General features: G+C 53.2%; 6 protein-coding genes across 6 annotated transcripts; 4 read left to right on the top strand and 2 right to left on the bottom strand.

Moving 5' to 3' along the window:
• Window positions 1-1,776: 1,776 nt before the first annotated feature.
• Window positions 1,777-4,140, top strand: J4E87_010465 (uncharacterized protein; the record flags this gene model as incomplete). Its single annotated transcript, XM_049382039.1, has 2 exons — window positions 1,777-2,572; window positions 3,272-4,140. The coding sequence occupies 2 exons, from the start codon at window positions 1,777-1,779 to the stop codon at window positions 4,138-4,140; spliced, it is 1,665 nt and encodes a 554-aa protein (XP_049228214.1).
• Window positions 4,141-4,459: 319 nt separating this feature from the next.
• J4E87_010464 (uncharacterized protein) lies at window positions 4,460-5,363 on the bottom strand (the record flags this gene model as incomplete). Its single annotated transcript, XM_049382038.1, has 2 exons — window positions 4,460-5,250; window positions 5,306-5,363. The coding sequence occupies 2 exons, from the start codon at window positions 5,361-5,363 to the stop codon at window positions 4,460-4,462; spliced, it is 849 nt and encodes a 282-aa protein (XP_049228213.1).
• A 950-nt stretch (window positions 5,364-6,313) lies between these two features.
• Window positions 6,314-10,456, bottom strand: CLU1 (Intracellular distribution of mitochondria; the record flags this gene model as incomplete). Its single annotated transcript, XM_049382037.1, has 4 exons — window positions 6,314-10,081; window positions 10,135-10,190; window positions 10,241-10,327; window positions 10,423-10,456. The coding sequence occupies 4 exons, from the start codon at window positions 10,454-10,456 to the stop codon at window positions 6,314-6,316; spliced, it is 3,945 nt and encodes a 1,314-aa protein (XP_049228212.1).
• A 681-nt stretch (window positions 10,457-11,137) lies between these two features.
• On the top strand, window positions 11,138-12,959 carry J4E87_010462 (uncharacterized protein; the record flags this gene model as incomplete). The annotated part of the gene is made up of 2 exons (XM_049382036.1): window positions 11,138-12,451; window positions 12,501-12,959. The coding sequence occupies 2 exons, from the start codon at window positions 11,138-11,140 to the stop codon at window positions 12,957-12,959; spliced, it is 1,773 nt and encodes a 590-aa protein (XP_049228211.1).
• Window positions 12,960-13,254: 295 nt separating this feature from the next.
• J4E87_010461 (uncharacterized protein) lies at window positions 13,255-14,314 on the top strand (the record flags this gene model as incomplete). Its single annotated transcript, XM_049382035.1, has 3 exons — window positions 13,255-13,615; window positions 13,783-13,917; window positions 14,010-14,314. 3 exons carry the CDS (start codon window positions 13,255-13,257, stop codon window positions 14,312-14,314), a joined length of 801 nt encoding a protein of 266 aa, XP_049228210.1.
• A 1,349-nt stretch (window positions 14,315-15,663) lies between these two features.
• Window positions 15,664-17,201, top strand: J4E87_010460 (uncharacterized protein; the record flags this gene model as incomplete). The annotated part of the gene is made up of 3 exons (XM_049382034.1): window positions 15,664-15,832; window positions 15,919-16,339; window positions 16,823-17,201. 3 exons carry the CDS (start codon window positions 15,664-15,666, stop codon window positions 17,199-17,201), a joined length of 969 nt encoding a protein of 322 aa, XP_049228209.1.
• Window positions 17,202-19,199: the final 1,998 nt, after the last annotated feature.

Genomic DNA, 19,199 nt, shown 5'->3' with positions numbered 1-19,199 from the left:
CAGCTTTTCGATGGCCAAATCCTCCCGTAACCCCACGAGCCGACCTTCGAAAGGACCTGATCCTTGTAGATACCAAGTCTACACCGTGTAGATAGTTCATTTGGTCCTCAACATGATGCCTGTGGAGTGGATGGATGTCACAGTTGTCGTTTGTCATCTTAATAGATTCACGAACGACAGTTGTGACATCCGCTCACTAGTCAGGCATCACGTTGGGGGGCCAAACCAGCCACCAGACGGAGGGTGTGTAAGGGTTACATGTATTCCGTAAAACGGGCTTTGTATGCAGGCTGCGATCAGCAAAGTGCGTGTTGCTCGTACCAACAAATAGTCCATGTTGTGGCCTTCATGCATTGGAAAGGCATACGATCTTTGTCTGATACGCGTCAAACAGCGCCTTCTGCCATTGGCCGCGTCGTCCAGCGAGTGCGAGCATCCGGATAAAAGGCTGGGCTGACGCTATAGGTCGTAAGGTGATGCGACAGGTTGCTCAGCCACAGCTACTGGCGCGGGGGCGTCTAATCTCCAGCCTTGCGATCCAACACCCCAGATAAAACCAGCGTCCGCCACCTCCAAGTCCATAGCGTCCGCTCTTGACTTTTGTTCTCGGTATAAATCCCATATCATGGCTTCTGGTCACGGGACAACGAGGGCACTTGAGTCAGACATAGCCCGACACAACACAAGCGGAGAGCCTACAGTTCCAGAATGCGTTACTGGTTCCCCCACGATCAAATTTGCGCGCTTCAAGAACGCGACATTAGAGCTTTTCCAGGCGCCGATAGAATCTACTGATTACATCGCTTTCTCGCACGTCTGGGGCGAGTGGGCCTGGTGTTCCATTGAAGGCATACCTATACCGTACGAGGTGAAAGCATCAGAAGAGAAAGCACGGTTTATCGCAAACGATCTCCCCACCTTGGTGGGTGACGATGCCTTTTGGATGGACACGTTGACTGTCGATCAGCGAAATCCAGCTGAAGTCTCGGAAATCGTGGATGCCATTCCCGATATCTTCAGGATGGCAAGAAAGACCGTTGCAGTCAGAGAATGCGATGGATTGTATGACTGCTGCATCGCTGCTGTTGCTGGGTTCGAAGACTTTGACGAGTTCGCCGGAAGATGGCTTGATCATAGCCACGAGCATGATGTCTATCTCTGTGCCGAGTCCTACCTTCAGAGACTGTGGACACTGCAGGAGTGCTTGCTCTCTCATACGATCGAATTTGTGGTTGGAAGCGACAGTATGTCACAGCATTCTGGTTGTTACTGGTGGTTGACCAAAGCTCAGACCAACCCAAGACGCTCGCAGTGCGAGGACAGCCCAGCGACGCTATTGATAAATGCGGGACTCTCGCGCAAGCTCTTCTGGGTCTATCCCACTCTTTCTCCGGCTCTCAGGGCAAATCTGCCGTAGTCGAGTTCATGAAAGCTTATGTTCATGGCGGGACCGTTGTCAATCTACGCAGTGCAAAGCGTGGCGTAGATGAAGACATCCACTCGACTCAGTTTCTACTGGCTAATATAGCATCGTCTAGATCCGCTACCATGCCTCGCGACTACGTTTTCGCAACCATGCCCTCTTTTCCATGGTATACATATCCGAAGAAAGATGCTTTATCGATGTCATTTGGGGAAATTTATTTGGATCTGTATCAGCAAGCTCAACGATCTGGACATGCTTTTACATGCAGGTTCACTCGGTCAATGCTTGATCTCACCTGCACAGATTCTATTGACGGCTGGCTACCAAGCCAACATCTTCCAAGTCCGACAATGCTCGGCGATTTCCTCAAACTGATGGGAAAACGCGTACCCGAGGCTTCAAATGCTTCTTCACCTCACGTGCACATTACATCGGATGTGCAGATCATGGAGCTAGAAAGCGAATGCTCGCCAGACATTTTCATCTCCCGGCTAGAAGCCTGTTTCGAACATTTCCAAATACAATGGCAGGAGTCTCTGCAAGGTAGTGAGCTTTCAAGGTTCGGGTTTGGGGATCACCCTGATTATTCATGGACGCTCAAACACGCCGATGCCGCCAGCTGTGGCTGGATTCACACATATCCAGAGGATGCGACACGAGTACCCGACGATGGAGACCACTCTCGGATACGCATCGCCCCCGGACTGGGCTTCATGGAAGACGAGAGCGTAGCGGATCCCAGTAACTTTGACGAGACTGAGCAAGAGGCGCGCATGTACGAGGCTGGCGAGTACGTACCACTCTTCGTGCAGGCCAGGAAGATACTAGACTACACATTTACCACACATATGGTGGATCAGATGAATGAAGCGCCGCGAGCACATTTGGCCTCCTTCAAGCGACGGATGCAGGGTGTCTGGTCAGTACCATTACTACGTACCGTGCTCCTCCTCGCTGCCATGGTCAATTGTCGCATTCCGTTATCTGCCGCTGCGTGGGTCAACAAGCTCTTCGTCCCCATCTACATCCACCACAGCGAAGATCTTCTTTCCGTCGGTCTCTTGGCTAAGCACGCACGTCAGCCTAAACATCAAAGACAAGACCCTCTTTACTTACTTTGTGTCGGCCAACACCTCCCATCCGCCGGTAGGGAACCTTTCGGACAAGACTTATTGCTCGTAGATCCAGAAACCAAGGTGCCGGTTGGGTTGGCCCCTGATATGGACACTCAATTGCACACGAATGAAGAGTTTACAAAAATCGCTCTTTCTTTGTACAATGGCTGTTGTACATATTTGGGAGATAACAAATTGGGTTTCACTCCCCGTCTGCTGTCTGATGAGCCGTCTGTCCCTAGAGAGAGGCTTGTGTCTTGAGTACCCAGTAGGCGATGGAGTGTGGATGCCGATGACGGGGGATGTGTATAGCTGTCGAATGAAACTGAAAACCTCAGAGATACTCTCCTCTGTGTACGATGTGCGGTAGAAAGTCCCGATTAACTCCGATGAATCCAGAGTACTTTAGCGCGCTCTTGAACGCCCTCTGTCCGGGGTTTCTCTACACCCCAACCATTCACTGTCATTCCGGAGAAAACGCGTTCCGAGCAACTGACTACTCGCGACCGCTCCACGACCGTTTGCACAACCGCTTCTCACTCAACCGCTCCTTCCTCAACTGCATCTCACTCATCTCGCAGCTGCAATGTCTCAACCAATCTATACACGTCGTGGAAATATACTCATTCCTGGTGGTTTCCAAGTCTCTGCAAAGCAGCCCACTCCAGCAAACAATAAGTGCGCGCCCTCTCCTTACCATCTACACTACCCTTGCTGACTATGCACCCAGAGATGGTAGTTGAGAAACAACATAACTTCATGGGTCCCGCGTCGAACGTGTCTAGTAATCCGTTTCACAAACCGCGCCCTATCGATTCGGAAGCCGCTGAGAAGCTCGAGGCGCAGAAGGCCGACTACGAGGCCAGGATCGCCGACATGAGCAAAGTGTACCAGGCCAACTTCGAGAACACCATCAAGGACTACGAGGCCAAGCTCAGCGAAAAGGAAAAACTCCAAGAGATCGAGATCGAACACGTGAGGGACTTCATCAACCATGATGTCGTTGAGATCAAGAAGAAATCCGAGACCAAGCTCCACGACCTCGCCGAGAACTACGAGGCCAAGATTGCTCACCTGGAGAACGAATCGAAGTCCAAGCTCGAGAAAACCATCAAGCACTACGAGGTCTTGGTCAGGCAAGAGGAAAAACACGGCGATTGGCTGCTCAAGGAGGTGAGGGAAGGCTACGAGACCACGATCGCAGAGATGAAGAAAGAACACGCGCTCGAGTCTGAAGCCGCAAAGAAGGACCACGAGTTCAACCTCGGCAGACTCAATCAAGATCACGCGATTCCGGAACGTGCCTTCCAAGAGAAGACCTGGAGTCTTGCGGCGCTCCAAAAGACAGCGACCAAGGAAGCCGACTTCCTCAGCAAGTCCGCCCAGCCAGACGCGGAAGCGACATGTGCGGACGTGCTCGCCGACAAGAAGGCGGACACCAACGACAAGAAGCCCGAGATTGATGCGCTCAAAGGCACCATCGACGCCCTCAAAGACACCGTCGGTATACAAATGGTGGCTGCAGAAGATCTCCGCGAGACCGTCAAGGACCTTCGAGAGCGCAATGCAAAGCTCGAAGCAGAGCTTCAGAAGAAGTAGGGTGCGAGCCGCGACAGGTCGGCGCTGGTACTATCATGAAAACTGGGGTGGCTTAGAGATACTCAATATAGCCACGAGCTGTTTGTAGGATACAAAAATGCTGTAATTAGCCTTGAACTCTTTTGACGACACCGTGAATCACGTAAGATCTGATGTACAACACTCATGGTGATATCAACGTCCTTGTTCTTCTTACATACATCTCACCACTCCATACACGAAAAAGACTGAACAGGTCTGCAGACTACATCAAGATAAAAACCCGCAAAGTTAATAACCTAACGTCAACGTAGGCTCTAGGGTGTCCTTTCTCATCAGGTTAACGTATCCCTTTCATGTTCGTCTTCGCGAGAAGGTAAGCTTCGTGGAGCTGTTGGCAGAGGTTGCTGTTCGTAGTCGTGACCATATCGTAGGCCTCGGTCAGCTTTTCCATGGCGGCGGATCGCTGGTCAATGATAGTTTTCCTCTCGTGAAGCTGCAGACGGTAGTCTCGCATGGTTTCGCGCAGATGACTCAAAGTGACCTTGTCTGCGGCGATCCAGTCCTCGAGGGCCGCGATAGTCTTATCGCGGGCATCGAGCTCAGAGGCTTTGTTGTCTTCCGTCTTTTGTAACATCTCACGCGCGCTCTCAGCTTCGCGTGTTGCTGCAGACATCGCAAGATTGATGGCAGCCTCCGTCTGAAGTTCAGCTGCCTCTTTCGAGGACGTTGCGGTCGCGGCATCGAGCTGAGCTTGCAGCTTCTCTATAGTCGACTTGAGCATGTTGTTCTCAGCGCTCGAGTCTGCGAATGTCTGCAGGCGCTTGACTTCCGCGTCCTGAGTCTCCAGTCGCTTTTCAACGGCGGCCTTGTTGACCTCCATCTTGAAGATGTTGTTTGAGTTCCAGGTTGACGTACTCTGGGCCTCCTTAACCTCTACTCTCATCTTCTCGATCTTGGTATCGCAGTCGGCTCTCATCTTCTCGGTCTTGGTGTCGCACGCTTCCCTCTCTTTCTTGAGCTCTTCGGCGGCCTTTGTCTGGTTATCGCGTACAAGAGCACCCCACTCTTCACTCGATCGCAGATTGACGTTCGTCATGCCCTTGGCCAGCATGTCGACCACATCGCGATCTGGACATTGAGTTAGCACAGCCACCTCAGTACCGGAAATGCTCGAAGTACGTACGTTTCTCTATGCGTGCCCTTCTAGCGTCTTCCTCTGAAGTCGCGCTGGGGTCAGTCATGGCGGCGGTCGGTGTCGGGGCGAAGGAGAGCGGATGAAGGTAAGCAGGCGAAGGGACAGCGACAAGAAGCTGGTGACTGAAGTATTAAAAGCTGTCTTCAGGGAAGGAAGGAGCAGGACCAGCGTAAGATGGAAATTGAAGTGGGTGAAATTTTCAAATTTGACAAACGCAGAGCAACAAGCGAGGAGCTGAGAACTCACTTTCACTCGCACTTTTGAGATTCTAGCGCATTTTGAGCGATATTTTTGCTAGTGTCATGCGGTAGAGGAAGAAGAGATGGCCTGTATGTATCAGCTGCGAGTGTATAAGAGTAGGAGGTTGTGCTAACTCTGTACGTGAAGCCGCTCACCCGTGCGGTCCCATTTCTGGAAGTTCCATCGATGTCTCGGGTAGTCTACCAATCTTCGTAGCGTCTTTACCTCTAGGCGTCGGCTTGATACCTCCATGGAGTAGTTGTGATGTGAATGAAGAGGAGATATTCTTGCATTGGTATTGAGTACATCTATTCGTCTCGTCGTCCATATTCCTTCCCTATTCGATCCTTCCATCCACCCCACCCCTTCCTTATTTACCATACCATACAGTCCATGTACATCCGACATATATTTTGTTCCCTTGAGCCATCCGCCCTGGTCTATCTAGATATACAGCGAGCGCGTTTTGGTGTCGTCGGTATGCGTAAAGTACATGCCCATCCATCTCACCTCCCCCAGTTGTTGCCCATCCAACCCAAAAACTCCAAAGAATGCAAGCCGAAGCCATACCAAAAAGCCAGATTCCCATGAATCAAAGGAGAAAGCGCATCATATTCGTAAAAGCTGCTGCTAAGATGCTCTGCAGGTATGATACAGATCGTTATCGCGCAAACAACAGCACTTTTTGTGGTATGTATACTTTTGGCGTAGCTTCGTAACAATATGAGACAACGTCAAAAACATGACATAGCAAGTTTAACGCTTCCTGGGGTTTGTCGGCTTCTTCTTCGACGGTGTCTTCTGCGCGTCTCCCTCAATGTACTTGAGGAGGTCCTCAATCTTGCGCTGGTCGACGCGGCCGTTTCCAATGCGCTGGCTACCGGCGGCGGCAGCCGCATCACTAGCGGAGGGTGTGGCGGCGGCCGGGCGCAGGGGGTTGCGTCCGGGAAGCTGCATGCGGCGGATACGTGTCTTGGCGAGGTCGTTGAGCTGCTTGGCCTGAGAGACAGCGCTGTGGGTGAGCTGCTCAAGCCAGCTCTCCGCCTCCTTGGTGTTGCGGTCCTCCGCACCGAGCACCTCCTTGAAGATGTTGTAAGACTCACGCATGCGGTTGACACCACCGCGCATGTCCTTGTCGAGAGCGAGAGCCTGGGCGGTCTGGAACAGCAGAGTCGCTGTGTTGATGGAGTTCTTGCCGCAGACCTCCTCGCAGACGGCGAGCGAAGCCTCGAACCAGAGTCGCGACTCATGGTACATCTTCGCGGCCTGCAGCATGACAGCGGCGTTGTTGAGGGTTGTGATGGAGTCGGGGTGGTCGGGTCCGTAGAGGATCTTCCAGAGCTCGAGTGCGTGGCGGACGTAGATCAGAGCGGCTGTGGTGTTACCCGAGCCATGCTCAAACAGACCAACGTTGAGGTAGGCAAGCACGGTCTCCGAGTGGTCGACACCCAAAGTTCGCTCCGACACAATGATAGCCTTGTGTGCAAGCTCAAGAGCAGAGACCTTGTCGTCAAGGCTGTAGAGCAGGTTCGACAGGGTGTGGTAAGCCTTAGCTACCTCAGGGTGCAGCACACCATAGATCTGCTCGTGCAGCTGGAGAGATTCTAGCAGCAGTTCCTGTCCAAGCTCCTTCTGGTCCTGGGCAATGGACATGCGACCAGCCTCCAGTGCCTCCTCAGCCAACAAGCTCTTTGGTGAAGCCTCCTTGATGACAGGGACGATGTTCAGAATGTCATCCGCATGGAAGGTTTGTGGAGCAAGGGGGACAGTGGGGCTAGCCGTGCGGGCTGGCGGCGTGCTGATGGACTTGTTCTTCTTCTTCTTGGAAGATGTGGAGTGGCCGTTAGTCTGCGGCGCAGCGGGCTTCTCAGCCGGCTGGCTGGCGGCAAAGGCCTCCTTGGTGAAGGCGTACGACTTGCACTCCAACTGGAGACCAAGCTTGAGGGAAACCTCACGGAGCATCTGCATCTCCTTGCCAGACTCGATCCACGACTGACCGAGGTCGTAGCGGAATCGTAGGGCAACCTGAGCTACGACCTCCTTCTTGAGGGCCTCAGGTGTGAGCTTCTCGAAGCTAAAGTCATCTTCGGGGTACATCTTCTTGAGGCTGCTGTCGCACTCAGCCACAGGCTTAGCACTAACATCGGCACCGAGCAAGCAGTTGAGCAGGTGGGCGGCTGCTGGTGCTGCGAAAGGCGCGGAAACGTTGCGCAGCTTGGAGTTGGCAAAGTGCTTGAAACCACGTGCGATCATCTCCTGGATGATGAGACGCTTCAAGGCCTGAAGCCTTGGGTCAGGCTTGTCAGCCAGCTCAGCAAGCTTTCCAAGGTAGCGCATGTTCACACCCCGCTTGTGCAGAAGGTTGCTCAGGGACTGACCGTCCATTGGGAAACCGACTTCGCCCTCCTTGAGCTCCTGGACCATGCGAGGAATGACCTCCGAGGTGAGGTGCTCGCAAGCAGCGCGGACCTCAGCCTCGTCCTGAGCCCACTCCTTCTTGTCCTCCTCGGATTGCGGGTTCTGGCCCGAGAAGACATCAGGGTTGAGCGCGAAGGAGAATCCGGAAATGTCGACACGCTCCTGTTCAGGGTCCTCGGCCTCAGGCTTCTTCTCCTCGGTCTCCTTCTTTGCAACCTTGGCAGCCTTCTCCGCGGCCTTCCTCTCCGCCTTGGAGATTTTCTTGGCTTTGGGCATCTTCTCCTTCTCTTCATCAGAGTCCTCCTCTTCCGAAGAAGACTCCTCCTCAGAAGACTCCTCTTCCGAAGATTCCTCTTCAGATGAGCTCTCTTCGGCCTTGGCTTCCTTCGCAGGGGCTTCGTCCTTCTTTGTGGTCTTCTTGGCCATCTGCTCCTTGACGTACTCGCGGAGCTTGACCCTGCCGTACGACTCCACGAGCTCAGGGCGGAGTGTTGTCATGCGGTGGGGGTAGTCCTTGTCTGTTGCCTCCTTCTCACCCTCCTTGCTGGGCTCGGTCCAGTGTGCCTCTATCCAGGCAACGTCGAGAGGCGTGAGGCGGTAGAGGTCCAGAGCGTACCGCCTGCCGTCGGTGCCGATCAGACCCTTAGTCTCAACACTTCCCTCAAGCTCGTGACGGACATTGTCCTTGTCCCATACAGGATGCTTCTTGACGCGCAGCGCCTTGGAGAGCTGCTCGAACAACGGGACGAACGACTTGTCATCGGCGACAATCTCCTTGCCCTCAACCGCACCGTAATCGATCTGGTGCTCGCCGGGGTCGCGCTGCTTGAAGATTCCGGGCACTATGCTCTGGCCAACAATGCGCTTTCCTTGGTAGTCGACGACGACGGTTCCGGAGGTGAAGAGGTTGTTGATGTCGAGGTTGTTCACAGCGCGGACACCGAAAACGTCCTTGCCCACAGCCACGCGCGCAGCCTCATCACCACCCTCAGCTCCGAATGTGCCGACGCCATCAGCGCCGAAGGAGTAGAAGATGTTGTTGTACACGAAGATCTGCGCGTCCTTGGCCTCGGTAGGGTTGAGAGGCGCAATCTCGCCCCGGGCTACCAACATGGCACCACGAGTCGCAGCGTCGTTGTAATCGGCAAACAGCTTCGATGTGAGGCGCTCGCGGAAGACGCGGTCGTGGACAGCCTCCTTGGGCATCTCCCTCGTCGACTGGAACTCCTCATTCCAGTCGCGGAGGGTCTCGGTGTTCTCAACACCCGAGATCAGATAGCTCTCCTGTGTCCGCGCGAGATCCGGCTGGTGTGGGGTGAGGGATGACGTGGGTGCGGGGACCAACCATGGGTTGGCGGGGATGGCGTTGGAGAGCTGGAAGATAGTAAGCAGCTCCTTCTTCGCATTGTGCTCCAGCAGCTCCTGGAACGAAGTGCGGAAAGATGGCGACAGGTCCTCGAGGAGGGTGAGGAGCGAGTGTGCCTGCTTGTCCTTTGGTGGCTGGCGCGGGAAGGGGTCGAAGCTGGCATTCGACGACTTGTTGACGTAGAAGCCAGAGACGTGAGCTGTGATGTGGTGTTGCTCGTTCTCGTTGGTCGTGACTACCAAATACAGCAGGTGGCCCTTGGAGCGGAGGTGGTATGGCGGGGGATTCCAGGGCGATACGGCGATGGATTTGATCGTCTTGGGCGCGGCTTCCTCGGTGGGCGGCAGCAGGTTCTTGATGTTGCCCGATGCCTTGAAGTCGTAGTCTGCCAATGGCGACTGCTCCGGGCCGTCCTGCTTGGGCTTGGAGATCTGCTCGTGGCCGACGGTGTCGTGCAGTGACAGTCCAGCCATGATGCCGTGCAGCGCATCGGTACGGTCACCGGCGGCGCCGATGAGCTCGCGTACGCGGACCACGTGTAACCGCGCCTCCTTCTCTGTGTATGGGTCCTCCACCAGGGTGAGTACCGAATCGGCCTTCAGTCCCTCGACTTCAGAGAGTTCGACGTAATCGTTGATCCGCTTGCCGTCGTGCTCCAGGTGGAAGCACGAGTACTGGAACGTGTGGGGCGTCTCGATGATGCTCTGACGGAGGTCTTGCACCTGCTCGGCCGTTGAGATCTGGAGTCGTGAGTTTGTCGTCTATATTTTCTTTTCTAATTCTCAATACGCACCGTTATCGGCATCTCGAACGGCTCGTGTGGGAGCTTGATGGTGACCTGGAAGATATCTGCAGACATTAGTATAGATGTTATACATATAGTAAGTCAATTGACATACTGTCTGGCTGCTGGCCAGCGCCATCTTCCTCTGTGCCCTCATTCTGCCCCTCGGTGGTGACGTCTTTGCTGGGCGTCTTCTCGACCTCTGCATTGCCATTGGTGTTAGCCATGGGGTGCAAAAAGAGTTATTGCGCCTGGGAATAAATTTCCATCGCAGTCGTGTGCGGGCGGGAAGCTCACCAGACTTGGAAGCGTCATTGGTACTAGCGGCCATGATGGCGGGCTGTGGATATGTCGAGAAACACTACGACGCCGGGAAAGAACGACTGGGGAAAGAGGGAATCGGTCTAGGGAAGGAAGGAGATATACAGGACAGGCGCATTAATGTACAATGACATGCGGCGAGTGATGGGGAGAGAGGTGACTCTCCGGTCATGTCTCCAGAATATTTTTCTTGAGGGCGCCGGGATGGTCCGCTAAGCTCGCTCTCCACTTCCGAGGCCACAGGCATGTCATCGGGAAAACGGCCCCCATGCACCGGGGTCAGCAATATCGCGTTGACTCCGGAGTACTGGAATTCCCATGTCCTACACGCCGTGTCTGTCTTCACGTCGGTTATCGATATGGTGATTGACGCGAGTTCCACCATGCTGTCACCACGGTCGCTCCTGCCGTTCGCACTTGGCACTCGCACTTGGCCCCTGCGGCAAATTATCGCAACACCAGCGTAACAAGGCCGCGGTACCTCCTTTGGCGTCCCTCTCCTCCAATCTCGTCCCGTCCATCTCAATCATCTCTCCTTTCACGCGTCTGTCTCTCGTTTAACTCTCATTCATTCCTTTCCTAGTCCACTCCACGTCTGTTGAACCTCTGGCTGCGCCTACGTTTGACACGTGTAACATTGGAAAGCACGCGACACCAACGTGACTTGGAACGCGCCAGCGCAATAATGTTAATGCTACGACACATCACGCGCGCTCATGCCGCGTTGACACGACAACCTTTCGCGTATCGGTCTCAGCAGGCTGGCCCGATACTGCAAAGAACAAGGTTATGCCAGCCCTCTTTGGCGCGCGCTCTGAGTGGCCAATCCGGTCCTCCGACTCCTGGCAACGATGCGCCAAACCCCATTGACGACGCTGCAGAGCGTCTGGAGGAAGAGGAAGAGCAGCAAGAGGAGAAACGCGAGAAAAAGAAGGCAGAATGGAAAAGCACAGCCTGGAAGATGTTTGAGGCTGCTGCTACTACCGGAGCCAGCATCTTCATCCTTGGATGCGTCGGCATTGGTTATACTAAGTACTACAAATGGAACGTGCTTGAAAAGATGGAGAACGCTTTTCGGGAAGGCGATCCTGTATTAGAGCTTGCAGCTACTGGAAAGGAGATGCCGAAAGCGGGTGAGCCTACTCGACTACAAGTCAGCAAGGACCTGGACGGTGATGATAAAGACTATGATCGCTGGATCCCACGTGATGAGCAGGAAAGGATTGACAAGATTGTCTGGGGAGAGACGAAAGGACGCTACCATCTGCTTCTCGGCGAGAAAGGGACTGGGAAGACTTCCATGCTCATCGACGCCATGGATAAGATTAATGGTGAGGGATGTTCGATGATGGAAGCCCATGCAGATCTCGAAGTCTTCCGTGTACGGCTAGGTCGCTGTCTCGACTTTGAGTACCACGAGGACAACATCGGATCGCTGTTTTCTATTCGTGGGCCTCGCGATGCAGGCGCCATCCTTGACATTGAGCGCGCGTTCAACAAGCTCGAAAAAGTGGCTTTGCGGCGACGCGCGACTGTTGGCAGACCGCTCATTCTCATCATCAACTCCGCACATCTGATTCGAGACAACGACGACGGTAGAGACCTTCTGGAACTCATACAACAGCGAGCGGAGCAGTGGGCAGCCGCCAACCTCGCAACCGTCATCATCAACTCGGACAAGTACTGGGTGTTTGAAAGATTGAAGCAGTACGCTACACGCATGGAAGTGCATCAGATCAAGGACCTGAGCAAAGATCGCGCCATGCAAGCCTTACGCAACTACCGCATGAAGTACTACGGCGAAAAGGTAAAAGACTCCATTCTCGAAGAAGTATACGACAAAGTCGGCGGACGCCTAACCTTCCTCAACCGCGTCGCCAAGTCGGAAGACATGGTCGCAAAATGCAACAGCATCTGCGAAATGGAAAAGATCTGGTTCCTAAACAACTGCGCGATTCTCGGCGAGGAGATGGACGACGATGTCATGGACCAGCAGAAATACGCTGTACGTATACATTAATCTTTCTCTCGATCACTTTGACTAACCCCCACAGTCCACAGCCATGGTCCTAGCCAACGCCCTCTACAAACTTTACCACGACATGGAATCAACCTACGACCCAAAAGAAGGCCACATCCTGCCTTCCTTCCCCCTCCACCGCGCCCGCTTCATCATGACGCGTTCCGACTTCATCCGCCAGCACCATGACCTCTCCATCTTCTCCATCGACTCGCACGCCGTTGTTCGCGCCGACTCCGTACCCATGCAACGTGCCTTCAACGAGATCTGCGCCGAGCCTGGGTTCGAAGACTTCCTCGAAGCGACACTCGAGCGTATCGGTGCGATTGAGAGTCTCGGCAGGACCAAGGAACTTACGTTCAAAGATCTTTGGGAGGGCGGCAAGTATCGCATTGTGCAGAAGGATGGAAAGGGCAAGGTGCAGGGCGAGGTGGAGATGGAGACTGTGCCTGGGAAGGGGGATGATGACGATGATGATGAGAAGGATGATTGAATAAGAGGTTCGTTGAGATGTTAGAACGACTGGCTATTATGCGTTTGGATGTACGATATGGGTATGGGCGGCTGGTCTGAATCTGCGTGGCGCTGGTGTCTACTGGGAAGCCACGATACCCTAGAATTTCAGTTTCCTTATCTATCTCCCTTGTCATGTTGCAATCTCTAGTGAGAGGAATGGCGGTTGTTTGCTGCCCCACTCTGGCTCAACACACATCGCTAAAAACTCCGATATCTCTTTTCAAGCTACTAAATTCTATTCAAAATCACCTGGGCTTTCTGCTCAGCCCACCATGAGACTCTCTTCAACGCTCATAGCTGTCGTGGCTTCGATCGCTCTTACCCAAGATATAGCCAGCGATGAGCCTACCAAGGTACACGTCCTATGGGAATCTGAGAAGGTCGCGGATGACGCAGAATGGGCTGCAGCCCGCCAGAAGGGAGATGATTTGATATGTCGACTCGAAGCCACGGACGAAGCTGCTGGTAGACTAAATATGGACACACGAACACCGCCTTCCGCACGCAATCAATGGCCCAATGCCGCACTCACAAGTGAGATAAGTCTCTGGGGTTGGTTTACTGGCGAATATGACCAGAAATCGCATTGCCAATTTGCCGATGATAACGAAGATTACCATGTCAACAAGGTCGGTACGTCGATTGCGCGAGGGCGTTCATTCCTATTCCTCCTTGAAAGTCTTCAGGGTTGGATATCGTTCTTGATAGATACTGACCTTTTATAGGAACTATGTTCCAGGATCTTGGTATCAATTCCAGGCCCCATACAAAAGGCGGAGATAATGTGTGACACAGCATAGAACACTACAACGAGCGCGCCGAAGATGACGATGGAGACACTCTTGCGGCGCAAGACCAGTACTACGACATCAATGGTGTTTGGGAGCGGTGTACCGGTGCGCATGTTCGATTCGGTATCAACCAACGAGGCGGACGTAAGTATCTTCGAGTGGACGTAGACTCACCTTCGTGCGCTACCGGCTCTACTCACGCACACCATACTGGGAGACATACTAACAGCTCAAAGTGATCATTGGTCTCGACTTCCTCAACCCTAGAACAGCAGCACTGGCAAATTGGGATGACAGCCCAGCAGAAGCTAGCCTCCCGGAGCTCAAGCGTGCCTCGGACATCATGATGGCGTACTGGCTTCGCGGCAATATTGACCCCAAAAGCCTCAAGTACTATCTTGTGCTCACCATCAAGAATACAATGACTCTCGCTCTCATCAACAGAGTGTTGAAGAACCATGGTCTCAAAGAGGTACCGTACTGGCCTGGTGTGATAGCCAACATGTACGACGAGGAAGGCCCGGCGTTACTTGGTGAGTAGTCTTGAGCGCCTTACATTGCCCAGGAGCAAACAGGACGGAACCAGTCCTGGCCTACTCCCATACGATATCCAAGGGTTGTGGGTGGTAACGACGCTGACACACCCCAGGCTCTCCATTGGGTCGCACGCTCGCTTTCTTGCTTTTCCAACATAAGGCAGAACTGGGTACCAAGCATGTCACTGAAATTGTGATCTTCAGAAACAATTATCCCAGGCATTTGAGAGTTGGTGTACACTTGTTGTTCAGGGTCAAAGACGTCCCCAATCCGGCCCCAGCCCCAGCCCCAGGCACAGCTTCATCCCGATCTCTGAGACTTCGAAGTTCGGTTCTGGACGATGGGCGGAGGAATAAGATATATCTACACGAAATCTTCCAAGATAACAGAGCTCTTGTTATGGGGAGCGCATAGATGAGTGGGGTGGAGAGAGGCGTTGTCGGCTATGTCACAGAGGTCTAGTTGTCGGGTGAGGCCTATACCACAAAGTTAGATCTGGGTTTTGTGGCTATGGAACCCGGATCAGACAAGACACTCGAGAAAATACCTAGGTACTGTCCGTGGGTAGACTCACAGCTCATATGCCTCGAAGGAACTGACTCTGCTCGAGCAGTAGTCCTGCTGTGACGTACATGACGTCCAAACAGCGGACATATCTACCGCACTCATATCCTTCAAAATCGTGTGACATCAAGCCCCTTGCGTGCAGAAAGCCCAACAAATGACGTGAACGCCCCACCCGTGCACTAAGCATTCTCGCTAAGCAAGTCCCCACCGACATCCCGTTCGATGACGTCGCACCCACCCTCCTCCCAACCACATTTCCAATCACCTTTCAACTTTCCCATCGTGATCTTTTCGCCGACCCCAGCCGAGACGCTGATTAATACTGCTTTCGCGCTGTCATTCGTGGGTCTGGGGCTGCGCGTGGAAGTGATAAGCTTCAGCGAAGCAACGATGGCGTAGGATCGACGCTAGCACCGCGACGGTTGGCGGGTGCTTGTTTCCCTTGTGGACTGGGCGGGTCTGGAGACGGATTTAACATTGAAAGATTTCGATTGCGTCGGTGATGGCTGACGGAGAGGGTGGAGGCGCGACGTAGGTGGTGTGGAGTGGCCAGGAAAGAGGACCCTTAAGTATGCAACTGCCCGTGGGACCTCGGGGAGGCTCGATACTCGCGCGGTGCTTACCTTACAGACAAGTTTCCTGGCTATCGCGACCAATACGTCGGAAGTGTATTCTATCCGGGCTTCCCGCGCTTCACTTGCCATCCTTCTCTCCAGCCAACTTATCGCGCACTTCGTTAGACAACCCCATCTTCCATCTCATTACTAGCATCCATATTCAGTCACGATGGCGGTAATCTGGGGTCTCGACATGAAGGAGATGCAATGGGGCAAGTTCAAGTCCGGCTACATGTGGAACAACACGTACCACAACCGTCGCACAAAGTTCATCATCTACCAACTCGCCATGATTCTCTGCGTTGTCAGTGAGAGTCTGGGAACCGCTGCGCTATCTGGTATGGCATCTCTCTCCATCTCTGCTCATGGTGGCGACGACAGCCGTCTGCTATCTTCCAACTTGAACATCATCTAACATCAGCAGACTACGTCGACCAGCAAAAGTTCGTCTCAAAGCTCGACCGCAACGTCATGATCCACAACAACAACTTCGTCGGCATCGCATCGTACAACATCTTCGTTGGTATCTTCGTCGCCACCATTTTCGGTGCCGCCTTCTTCTTCGATCTCTTCTGGCCCGAGCGACAAGAGTCGAGAGGCGTCATCAACGCTTGGAAAGCTTGCTCAGTCTTTGCTTGCATGCTTACGCTCTCCGACGCCCTTGCATACACTTACATCACCGCGAGCAAGAGTGCGCACCTAACCGGCACGGACTTCGAGCGCGGACAGGGCCTGTTGTCGCAGTTCAAGAAGGCCGGCGAGACTCCGCTCGCTTACAACAAGAATGGGCGGGCGATTGCTAGTGTTGTATTCTTGTGGCCGGGCATGATCTTCACTTTTGTCAGGTAAGTCACCTCTATCGGTCCTATCACGTCAACCTAGGGAAAACCTGGACAGGTCTGGAGCCTACATCGACTTTAGGCCACCTAATTTGCAGGTTTTCTTCTTGATGTAGCCTCTAGGGTGTTCAGTTTTTCCCTTGTATGAGGTGCTATCGTACAACTCTTACTGACTCATTTGTCTAGCACGTATCTCCTCTGGCACTCGCTGAACCACATCGACAAGCTCGGAGTCTTCTCCGCACATGCCCGCCATCTTGATGGCGCTCAAGATGGCGCAGAGCCCGAACCGAAAGGCAACGCCGTATAGAATTGGCTTCGTAAAACCATCACAGCCGACTCCCGTCCTGACCTCTCTCGTCCCGACCCCGCTGGTCCCGGTCTCTCGCCTCACCAAAACCATGAATTGCAGAACATAAGCAAGTCGCCCTCTGTCGTCACGGCTTACAGAGACGGAACTCCAGTCCGATCGGCTCCTCCCACATACAGTTCCCATGCCGGTCCTTCCTCCCGTGGCGGTCCGTCCAGTCGTCCTGGTCCTTGGACTCCTCGTCGGGATTCAGAGCTGAACAAGCTGAAGAAGAAGCACAAAACAGACATCAGCGTTGTCAGAGACGGACCCGCAGACCCACCTGCTCTCGGAAGGTGGGGACGTCACGATGCTGCGCATGGTCCTGTCGAAGAGACCCTTGTTGAGGAGACGCCTATCGAGACGCTTATAGAGCGGAATAGGGCCGCAGTGCAGAGGATGCTACAGGAAGGAGATCCGGATAGGGATGAGATGATTAGGCAACGCAGCGAGGAGTTACTAAACAAGAACAAGGACTTCATCAGCGAAAGGCCGTTGAGCCCCCAGGAGTCTAGATGAGAGTTTGGTGAAGGTATTTCGGTATTTGATGGCGTTTAGGCATGAGTGGGATATTGGAGTATTGATACCCTGGTAGCTTTGTTTACTTGGATGAGAATGAATAATAGTAATTCTTCGATCGTTGCGTTGGCTATGTTGATGATGCACCTCATACAATGGAAAAAACTGAACACCCTGGAGCCTACGTTGACCTTGTGCCACCTACTTTGTATGTTTTTACCATAATGTAGGCTCCACGGTGTTCAGTTTTTTTTTCTAGGCTGACGTGTTAGCACTGTTGTCAAATGTCGATCCTGGATGTACATGCTGTGATGTTGTCTTCTTCGTGAAAGATTGGAGTTGATGCCTAAAGGTGGGCATGTTGTACAACAAGGTGACAATGCTACCCACGTATAGCAATCGCTTCAGCAGAGAGTGTCTACTTATATCGCTACTCAGCTACTTGGAGTCGCGGGTGCACGGTTAGCCTACACGTTCAAGTCCTCGCTGCATATCTTATTAATAAGCTGCGCGCTGTTAGAAACATTAGACTCAAGAGTTAGTCTACAGTAGCTATCTCATACCCAGCAACCCATACAACGTCTTCCAAACACCACCTACCCCAACACCAAATACCCTTCCACCTCTCTCAGCCCCCATCACGCCACCATCTTCATCCCCGGTGCCAGCCTCATTCCAACCCAACGCCACCAAGACGTTTCTTTTGCCGGAACGACGGAACAGTGCACACCCATAGGAAGATTATGAAACCCATCCTCGCTTCTCCGACCCCACCTTCTTTCCATGCGGCAAAAAAGCAAGAAAAAAGAAAGGAGACCCTGTGAGAGTTCAAGCCACAGCAAGCCACGGTGACGCGAAGGCTTACAGGGCTTGCGAGCGATAAGAATGATACGGAAAAAAGAAGGAGGGAGATCTCGGGAGGACGGGAGGGAGCGAGAGATAGTGGCGTAGAAGCCACGATGACGTGGAGTGTTGTATATGTGGAATGGAATGGGGAGACCAAGGTTTTGGGTGGAAAGAGCAAAAAAGGTAAACTCGTGCCAGATGCTCGAGCAACCCCATGACGCAGTTGCTTCGCGAGTAATGATATGCTGAGATTGGAGGATGGAGGCGAAAGAACAGGAGTCGTGTGTATTGCGAAAGTTGCAAGAGTCAGCAGTAGTAATGAGCCTGGCCTACGGGAGAGTCATGAGAAGAAAAAAGAAAGCATGACTGTGAGAGGATGAGAATGCGAGAGGAGTTGTAAGAGTCAAGAGTGTTGCGAAAGCGCATGCGAATACGGGAAACATGCGAAGAACAAGAATGAAACCTCGGGAGGAAAGTATTGGAGCTCTTAGTAAGACAACCCCGTGAATCAACGCGATGTAGGAAAAGTGTGATCTCGACAACCAGCCTCGATTCTTGATAATGTGGTTTGTGATACTCGCAGCGGTGCTGCCAGGCATCGGTAGGCAAACATCGCTTCATCTGTAATACCTAGAGAACAAGAAATATCGTCATCTCCATCGGCATCATCATTGCAGCAAAGGAAGAGACTATCCTAGGTCTCCGTCCGGCTTACCGCCACAACTCACCTCAACCTCACGTCTGAGAAAGGTTCTGTCTACGAAGAGCAACTATATCGACCACCAAGCTTCAACGCCTACGACGCCGGCTTGTTCATACATGCACACAAACTCACCTACACAAAGACCAGCCTCTTGCGGCTCCGCTCCCCTCCAGCATCATCACAGCGGATCCGACGCCCACCCCGTCAGCCTCCTCAACTCTGAAACCCAACGTCGCGTCAACCTACCCTCTTCCTCGGCAGCCCCGACACGGCCCTCCATCTGCATGCATGTCATACCCAAGAACGTCGTCTGACATAAGCCCCACTGCAACACATTTCCCACGTGGGTTCCGAACCCGTGTTCCCTGTAAACATGCGACAGCGACAGCGCCGAGCGATCGCATTTCAATGCAGACAAGGTGCCAGGTTTGCTTGTTCTGAATCCCAAA

This window comes from Alternaria ethzedia, assembly GCF_023757985.1.
Source record: "Alternaria ethzedia strain BMP 0044 chromosome Unknown scaffold_49, whole genome shotgun sequence".
Lineage (NCBI taxonomy): Eukaryota > Fungi > Ascomycota > Dothideomycetes > Pleosporales > Pleosporaceae > Alternaria > Alternaria ethzedia.
This window is presented reverse-complemented; position numbering and strand designations above follow the sequence as displayed.